We start from the raw sequence: 10,045 nt of genomic DNA on the forward strand, positions 1-10,045 counted from the left end.
GCTTTACATATATAAACCTCTTGTAAAACTAAGTTAGTAAAAAATACAAAAATAGAAACAGAGAACAACAAAGTTTGTATATAAATTGGTTTACAATTCAAAGCACAACAGTAAGCTTCAAATAATTATATTTCAGTAACACACAAAGGGTTGGGATGATTTACTTAAAATACTTGTTTTTTCTGCTTTTTTCTTCAAGATCTGATGTCTGCTTAGCTGCTTGCAGTGTGTGCATGCATACGTTTCGCTACATCATAGACATAGGTTATGTCTGGTCGCTTCTCTGGATCCGGGTTGATGCACATATTAACTAATTGTCGCAGCTAGGAAAGGAAAACAACATGTAAGAAAGCCAACAATCCAGTCAATTAATATTTGTGCATTATCAAATTCAAATTAATAGTCATAAAAATTAGCCAAACATAGCAATTCTGCATAAACATACACGCTTAACCCTCCCTCTCTTGACACACACTGCACACAGTTTTATACAAGCATATATGCAGCATACTCCTGTGATTTTTGTATTTCGCACTTTTGTCCAGAAAAAAATGATAAGCAGATTTAAGTTCTTATTAAAATGTTTACAATCCTTTGCACGAACAACTCCTTTATTTAAAGCTTTTCCTTTATGCTTTTTAGTAGTTTGGCCAAATTCTCCTGGGTCTCTTATAGCACTGGGGGAAAACAAAAACAAAAAAAAACAGACAACAAACCACCCAACAACCAAAAGCCAACACCTTGCAATCCACCCTTCTATGGCAATATGTCAGATTTAGTTCAATCTCCCTCCCAGTACTATCAGGTATGATTATTGAAAGAAATCTGTAGTTACTGCAACTAATACAGAGGAACCTCATCATCATTATTCAAAAGTAACGTCGACTGTGTATTCAAATCTGCCATCAGAGAGTTTCTTTTCTGCTTTTTATAAGAAGACTGAGAAGGATTTTAAATTATAATTATACTCTTTTCAGAAGATAAATTTAAATGGACAGGAATAGGAAGTCCGTAAGTTAAGTAAGAAACGCTGCATACCAATATTTAAAACTCTGTCCATTAGCCCTTGCAGAAACGTCGTAAATTTTATACAATGTACAGGGTTTTTATATTTAACAACACAAAACTATGTCACTAAACATCCTTCTAAATATTTAAAAATTAATTCTGAAGATAACGGTCAGACTGCTGGATTAAAAAAACCACATTACATCAAAATAATCTGTAACAGATTTGCTATTTGAATCTTGAATATGCTAAGTACATTTTGACTAATGGGAGTTATAAAAGCTATCATGTTGTTTCTGGCAGACAATAAATAAAATACAGTACCACTGACAGAAAAAACTATTAGCCTGTAATAACTCCCAATAATTTGGAGAGCAAAATGCTGGAAATCATGACTACCGTAAGAAATAATAATTGCTAACTTGCAATAACAGACATGGAAAGCAAAATAATCTGCTGTAGAAGCAGCAGGTGGGACAGAGTGTAACCAAGAGGCTCAATGTATCAACAGAGCTGAGCAGCTTGCTATGCAGCACCTCAGAGTCTGCATAGAAAACAGGAAAGACAGGACATCCGAAAACCTCAAGCCCGAAACTCTACTCAAATAAGTAAATTACACTTGTATTCTCTTTACAAAATGTTTATCAAGAGAATACAACATCAAATCTTATATGTATACATTTGTCTTTCTCTGTGAAGACTTCCATTTGTTCAACAGAATTGCATACAGTCAATAAAGTCTTAGTAAAAGACCGTGAAGGGTTGAAATCTATAAAGCTATCATAAGAGTGAAAATAGAGTATTCTTTCTCCTCTTTTCACCAGCCGTACATTGATAAATTTACTGTAGGTAGAACATCAGAAGTAGACCTTTAAGAAACTTACCTGTGAAAAGGAGGAGAAGCCTTGTTTACCTCCAGTAAGCTACTTCATGTCTTTTCAATCCTGGCCTGTGGGTAACTCTGATTTTTGTTTTCTAAACTGAGCTCTATCATCTAAAAATCAATTTCAGACTCAAACTGTTAAGTCATTAAACAGGAAGCCTTCCTTTAGAATTACTTTGTTACAGTAGATTACAATCCAAAGCTTCAATAAAATGGCCAAGAAGATTCACTGCTTAGAAAGATGCTGTAGCAAAACGGCATCATTACTCAGAAGTACAGGTAAGGTGTTAGGTCTTATTAATCCCTGTAAGTACACCTGCAAAATCCATTCACCCAAAATGCATATGTAGCTGCTATTGTCAGGATGCAAGAAAGGATCTACAAGGCTATGTTCGCAGTAAGGGACAGTCACTGAACCAGCTTAGTCAGAAATTCTCTTCCCAAAATAGTGCAAGAGGTGAGCTCAATTAGTCACAAACTTTCGCCTTTACTGTGATAAAAGACACAAACTTTCACCTTACTGTGATAAAATAAACCACAAAGTCACAGATCTCTTTTGCCTATAGGTAAAACGTAAATGTTGGTCACTGCTATTACTGCAAAATCTCCTTCTCCCACTCCAGTCCAGAATCTCAGTTGTAAGGCAGGAATGCAGAGCTGACTATGCTTGGGACACAGCACAATAATAGTACAGATTCCTGAGTAATTCCTGAGCTCTTTTGAGCCTTGTTTTTGAACAGCAAGCTTCTGGGACCAGATGAATTAAATTTTGCTGTACAGGACGAAAACAGTTACACAGGAAAGACAGACTTTCAGGACTGGAAGTGGGACCATGCTGGATGTTAATACCTGGTTATAGCACTGTTCCTTTAAGTCCTACAGAAATATCTATTTCTATAAACCTGAAATCCATTTGTCAACCCCTCCAGTATTAATAAAATTTCCAGTGTAGCAGAAGAGCCCGACAGTACGATGGGAAGAGGCACTGGGATTCTAAAGTCAGACTATCATTACAATAGCTTTTTATCATCTGGCACAGACTGGCCAACAGGCAGAGCAGACTCGTGACTGAGCTGGAGGGACCTCCTGTTGCACTTCCAAGCTGCAAACTTCTTCGGCTTCTTGTTGTTCTTAACCTCCTCTGTGCACTTAGCACAAGGACTGTCTTTAGCCTGGAGCTTAGCCTGACATTGGAGCAGTGGGACACACTTTCTTCAACTTTAGTAGGGTTTTCAGCTATGAAATAAACAATTATCACTCAAGTCAGGAAGAGGGAAGGGAGGGGGAACACAGAACTATGAGAGGCAAGTACTTCGCCTTGTTAGCCAGTTGAAAAAAGAGAAATTTTCATATAGGAAATTTTGGATTGGAAAAACACCCAAACTCTCCTTACTCTGAATAGGAGACCTTCCTGAAGTCCTTTCTCAGCGTTGTTCTCAAGCTCTTCCGCTGGCAACTAACACTGCCATTCTACAAGTACTGGCTCATTCAGGCTTCACGCCTGGGTGGGAGGTGGGCTATGGACTTTAGAAGAAGCGCACCTCAATCAAAAGGGAGATTAAAAAACTTCATCTATCATGAAAGCAACAGGATACTAATACTGGTTGACAGGATTTTAAGACTATTTACTGGGGGTGGCAAGGGAGCCCCAGCTTTGAATTCTCTAAAGCAGAACAACTTTCAGTAGATGTTGTGTACTCGTCCTGAATACCAGACGTTCTTTTAGGAATATTAAAAAAAATAAAAAAATAAAAATCGAGATATCTGAAGTTGTTAAACATTTGAAAATCTTGGCTTATGACTCTACTGTTGAAGCAATGGTTTGTGAAAATGCATCCTAGACTATTAGGATTTATAATCAAAGGTTTTAAAATAATTATCCATCTGTCCATCTATCTTAAAGTGCATCTTTCTATCACACTTTTCTCTGATGTCACAGATGTAATAGATTACTAAAAGGTTAGTCTTATAGAGAGTTCAAAATTTAGAAAAACTGTCACATCTTAAAACTTATTAAAATTTACTTACAAAAAGTTTCTCTAAAAAGCACTTGTCTTGTATTCTGTAATGAAAGTATTTACACTCCTATATCAGAGGATGCAGAGATCAACACTCAGTGAACTTCCCTTTCAGAAAATTCTTTGTTATAAAATATGAAGTGGGTTTTAATGTTCAGTGATCCCTGACCTTTACCGCTCACTGAGTGTGCTTCCAACCTGGTTAAAGGTTTGATATCTAAATTTCCAGTAGAGGTGAAAACATTTAGGACAGTATCCTAATACAACAGATAACGCTTGTTTGTTTCTATTTTTTTACAGTTCATTCCAGCACAGTATTTTATTTTTTTCAGACGAGTAAATAAAAGGTATACTGTGGTGCAATAACTAGTAAACATATTAATTTTTCCACGTACCACAGTGAAGACACAAGTCTTCATATCAGAACATAAAAAGTGTTCCCATTACAGTCTCCATAGTTGATTATTTCTTTTAACTATTTTCATACCTATCTTCATAGCTATCATTGCTCTGATTCTCTCATTATGTTTTAAAAGAACTTAGGTGTATTTTGCAAATAACTGGTTTATCCAAGGCGCAGAAGTACGTGTCTGCTTTGAAATAAAGAAAACATAACATGCTGTGCTTTGCATCTGTTTTCAACACTAGAAACCGTATGGATGTAAGTAAAGGGTGGAATCTTTCCCCATCCAAACTCTAAGACCTTCTATCTGGGCCAGACTTTGATATTTGCCCCTTGGCTGGGAATCCGCATATCCAACTTCACACTCAGCTGCAGTGAAGTAGCCCTGCAGGCAGGCCAACTTCAACGAACCACTAGTGGTATCATCATTAAAATCCTGCTGAAGGTCACCATGGAAACCGCCTGCTGAGGCTTCGCTGCTGCACTCGGCATCTCCTAATCAGCTACCATGTGAAATGCAAATTCAGACAGTCTGAAAATTAGTCAAGAAGAATAGAGGATGAGGATGCAGATATGTGAAATATTCATGCGCTTCATGGAAAAAGGAAGACAGCATGAATGACACAACAAAGAACGGCCCCTGACATTCTTGCTATCATTTTGCATTATTGTTCACACCCTACTGTATTTCCAAGCCTCCAGTTCTGAAGTTGGTTATATGAACTGCCATATTATAGTCTACAATAAATAATAATTAAAAATGGCCTAGGTAAAATGACTAATTGGAAAACCCACAAAGAGGTATAATGCATAAATTACACAATAGATCATTATTTCATCCTTTGTAACGTCACTGAATTATCTTTTTAAGTCCAGCTTTTTTCATAAAAGGGGAAAAATTGTCACTATAAATACAAAACAAATCAAAATACTGGGCAGTAATCTTTTATTAATAGTCCAATCACTGTCTTCAAATGTAAAAAAATATTAAGGTTCAGAATTACAACTCTTACTCTCTAAGTGAAATTGCACAACGCTTTATGTTTATTAAAAGTATTTCAGTGCTCATGTTTATTTGCGTTTTTAAAGTAATCTTTAATTCATGTAGGCTGAATTCAATTAGAATTGGTTACTAATACGTGTTCTTTGGTTTACAAATTCTATCGGTTTGCCCTGTTCTTTTCAAAGCAGGAAAGTATTTCAAAACTGGCATCTCAGAACATTAACAAGCAAGCAATATTTTTCCTTTCTGTTACTCGCATTAAGAAAAATATTTCTTTTATTTAGTTTCTTTTTCAGTTTAGAGCTTAAAAATGCAAGTACCTCCCCTTAAATACATTAGTGACAGTAAAGAACTGTTACCTATCAGCTTAAAACAAACACCGCTGCAATATACGTGAGTATATTGTTCAAATTCAATTATATTACACCTGCCTATACTTCTCTGAAATTTACTATTAGTGTTGTCATGAACCACTCTTTCTTGCAAAAGAACTGCTGTTCAATTGTACTGAGCAGCACATCGCAGTTTTACAATGTGGACAAATAGGAACTAAACAATTCATTTTTACCAGTGAGTTACATTATATCTATTTTAATGCAGACCCATAAAGAAACAAGGCTAGTGCACTAATATACTGTGCAACGTAAACTTGTATAGTTCTGCTTTCAGAAAAGTATACTATAGATGTAAAACTCAATCCCATTCTGGCATATAGAACATATCATTGTGCATTCTGGGAGAGCATTTTGTCATACTTGCAAGGAAGCTCAATGAAATTAAGAAGCTAACAGTATGAGGTTTCCATCATTAATCCCTCAAAAGTTAAAATCGTACCAGCGACTTGTTTTGACAGGAACATTTGAGCAAGTTCAACAAGCAAACACTTACGGACATAATCTGCAAATAACATAAAATCACACAAGTTCCTTTACTTCCCTGGGAGTGTGCCAGCTTACACAAACTGAGGATCTAGCCCATGAAAAGGAAAATTACTTACTTCCTCTGAATAGTGATCTGAAGGGAGAGGTGGGTAGTCACACTGTTCTATCTTCTTGCACAGGGAGTACAAGTTCATTTTATCACCATAAAAGGGACTCTGCAGTGCAGCCATCTGTTTAAAGAAAATGTACAGTTTTCTTTTGTGTTTTTAAGTAAACCTGTTTTGTCATAAAATCTGTAATACTAACAAATCAAAAGTGATTTTTAAGGACTGTCAATTCCCTGCTTAGAAGTGTCACAGTGCTAAAACAGAAATTCCAAAACTATTACTGTAACCAATGAGTGTACTTATTCTATGTCACTCACACCTGCCACAATCCTTATATTGCAATATCTGAACTGTATACCATAACAGTTTTATTAATAAAGTATGAAGAGAAATTAAGTAGTTTCTGATACTGCTGTGAGTGCAGAGGGTCTTTGTACCATGAGGGACACAAAAAAACCAAACCCCAAAACCCACAATGTAATTCTCTTCTGAAGACCTACAGGAAAAAAAAAACCAAACCATGTAATTTATTTGAAAACCACTATCTGATCTAAAGCAATACCGTATGGTGAAAATGCTGAATAACAGTAGTAGATTTTGTAACCTTCCACAGCTATTACTGTAAGAAAGTTGGTTTTTTTAAAGCAAGAAAATGAAAGGTAATGTCTGTACCTCTAGAGAAACCCAAACCCAGAAATTTCACAATTAAATATTATGAAAAGTAATTTCAAATAACCATCCCAAAGCATCATCAGAAGTGCAGAACTGGCACCTATAACTATAACTTGCAATTGTAATATGAAAAAAAGAATATCTGTTGGACAGCACTTAAATAAATTATCAGCTTAAGACCAGCACTAGCAAACCTACGCTTTATTTCCAGACAACGCTACAGCTTGACATTTAACGCGGAAACAAATCCTATGGTTAGCAGGATTACAAATTTAAAAATTCATTTAAAATCTCTCCATTCTGTTCAAAGCCTTCCAAGTCTTTGAACCGCAGCAGCACGAATGGTACTTTGAGTGCAGTGCTGCCCCTAAGTCAGTCACCCTTTTCTACATGTGCTAATAAGTTTGATTTTGGAAGGACAATGTGTACATTCCCCAGACAGACAGAGTGTGTGTGAAACACGCTAGTCCATGCTGTGCTACTCAGTGAGCTTCAGCAGGGACAGGACAAGCTGAAAATGGCTCTCATCTGTCTTGTGGTCTTCCAGATAGCAGTTTAACTATCTCATGTCCAAGCACCGTATCACTGGGGGAAGACATGTGAAGAAAATTATCTAAATTCTCTTATGTTTACTTTGTATCTGATAAAAATGCTCTCAATTAGTTCAGCGCTTTTTTATATTACCTTCAAGTAAGAATAAATAATTTTAAAGCTCCCAAAACAAATACCATACTATAGTTCCATCCTACACTCCTCCCAAAAATTCTGTAACTGTCTTACCAAAATAATGTTAATTTTTTGATTTACATGACCTTGTCTTACCTTAAAAAGAATGTTAAAAATGCAAGCTAAAGACCAAAACAGAAAAGAAAAAAAAGAAAAATCAACTGCAGGATCTGTATGCATGCAGAAATTCTAAATACACGCACAGATACTCATTTTCGTACTCTAGATGTTCATTAAAAAGTACTTTTGTTTGAATGCTGCGGAGTGTTAAAAAAATTCTGAATGTCCCCTAAGGAGTTAAAACAGGAATACTGTATTTTCATGCATCTCCTGCTTTGACAGATGAAAAATGTCAACTGTCCTGTTTTTATTTTCAAGCTTTTGCACTATTCATCTGGTTCATTAGTGCATCTTGCTGCTGCCCCTGACAGCTGCTCGCCCTCTCCTCCCAGCAGCTGAATTTTTCAGGCTAATTTGATCCTCCACACTGAGACGATCGCTAGAATGATTGACTTGCTCCCTGACCTCCAGGGTCTGACTTTCCTGATTAGTATTCTGGGGGCGTCTGAGGGACGAAAGCCCACTGTCTGTCTTCAGGGCTGGTGGCAGCTCGCGCTCTCTCTTTTTTTTTTTTCTTATTCTTTTTTTTTTTTTTTTTTAACTGTAAGCCACCAACCTACAACCCTGTAAGGATGCAATTGCTACGCTGAACAATAAAAGGAAATGTGTAAAACCTACTTTTCCATGTAAAGGTCCATGTAGCAAAAGCACAGCATCTTGATTTTAATTAGTAAAGTCTACTTTGTTGCATATCAATTAAAACTCCAGTGGCAGTGTTTTTGAGGTTTCAGAAATACCTGGGGCTCTAAAAAAAAAATCAGACTTTAAAATATACTTTTGAAAAAATCTTACTGGCCACATAGTTAGCGTGGAATATTAGACTGCAATATAGGTTAGAAATAATCATTTTTTAAAACAACATATAGTGTAGCTAATTAGTCTAAACTTAAATTAAAACATAACTGAAAAGAGTTTAGCAGCAATTAGCATTTATTGAGAAGTGATAAACATGCCACAGCTTTTCTCCAATTAAGCTGGAGAGAATCCAGAGCACACATGAGCACATATCAACAGGAAACCAGTATAATAAAACATGCTAAAATGCAGGCAATAGACACATCACAAAAATACACTCAACACAGAACTGCACAGATAATAAAAGTACTAAGTATTAGTCCATGCATGTCTTGAAGAACCTTAACTAATCACTTTCAAATAATTAAAAAAGAAAAATGCTAAGCATATATTTTGAGTTTACTATACCTAAAACTTCAAAATTACATCTGAATGAACATGAAGAACAACGACAAAAACCCACAACCACCCCACCACAAACATCTGGTACATTGTAGAATTAGCTAAATGGGATAAAAGCACCTCTAAAACAATTAAAAGGTACAGTTGAAGACACTGCTATATACTATAGCTTTATAACATATCAACAATAAGTGTCCTAATAATTACTTTATTCTTACAATTAAAAAACAAAAAACCAAAACAAAACAGAACATCATATCAAATTATTCTGGTAAAACTCCTTAAATAAAAAGAGAATGGTATTTAAAGATGCTAAGTTAATCAACAGAATTAAGATATTTAGCTATTCTGAATTTATTTACCAGGTCAAAGAAAAATTTAATATTCACACAGGTGTTTAATATACTGTACCAGCACCAAAGCAGCAAGCTAAGTTAAAAAAAAGTAAATTTCTTTTGAAAAGTGCTATTGATTTCTATCCAGCAATCTTATTTCATATAACACAGAACAAAAGTTAACCTTAAAATATGTTTATTTTCTATAACAATTAGTTATTCTAGTTTTATATTTTGTTTCCAGATTTTAAAAAAATCTGTAAGAAGACCAATGATGGGAAAACTAGTAATATTGAAAAATCCTCATCTACCCCTATGGTATCTATAGCCTCCTGCTTGCACAAGCGTGTAAAGTAGAGCACTGAAATTGATGGCAGTTGCCACAGTCAGTACTAAGAAATCCCAGTATGGGATTAAGTTTCAGTTCAGGATTTAAACTTCTAAATACTTGCTATCAGGTATCAGACTTCATTCCTGTGAATTTTCCCAAAGATTTAGAAGGAACAGCTATACACAGATCTGTAAACTCTGCAGAACTGCAATATAGCTATTTGCCCTTTTAATACTTAAACCAGGATGTTAGTGATAGGAAATAAACTAGTATTACCAGAGAAAATTCACCAAGTAGTAAACATACAACTTTAACAGGCTGACAGTGTTTTCTGCAAAGTCCTACAATAACAGGAGGTGCC

The 10,045-nt window shown here is 35.5% G+C and overlaps 1 protein-coding gene across 1 annotated transcript in view; it reads right to left on the reverse strand.

Annotated features, from left to right (window-relative positions):
* Window positions 1–212: 212 nt before the first annotated feature.
* NEK7 (NIMA-related kinase 7) overlaps window positions 213–10,045 on the reverse strand; it is a gene marked incomplete at its 5' end in the record, with an annotated part of 21,371 nt that continues 11,538 nt past the window's right edge. The window contains 2 exons of the mRNA XM_010188004.1: window positions 213–323; window positions 6,313–6,426. Of these exons, the coding sequence (XP_010186306.1) occupies window positions 213–323; window positions 6,313–6,426 (225 nt within the window). The remainder of the gene's footprint in view (window positions 324–6,312; window positions 6,427–10,045) is intronic.

Source organism: Mesitornis unicolor, unplaced genomic scaffold (genome assembly GCF_000695765.1).
Source record: "Mesitornis unicolor isolate BGI_N332 unplaced genomic scaffold, ASM69576v1 scaffold49540, whole genome shotgun sequence".
Classification (NCBI taxonomy): domain Eukaryota; kingdom Metazoa; phylum Chordata; class Aves; order Mesitornithiformes; family Mesitornithidae; genus Mesitornis; species Mesitornis unicolor.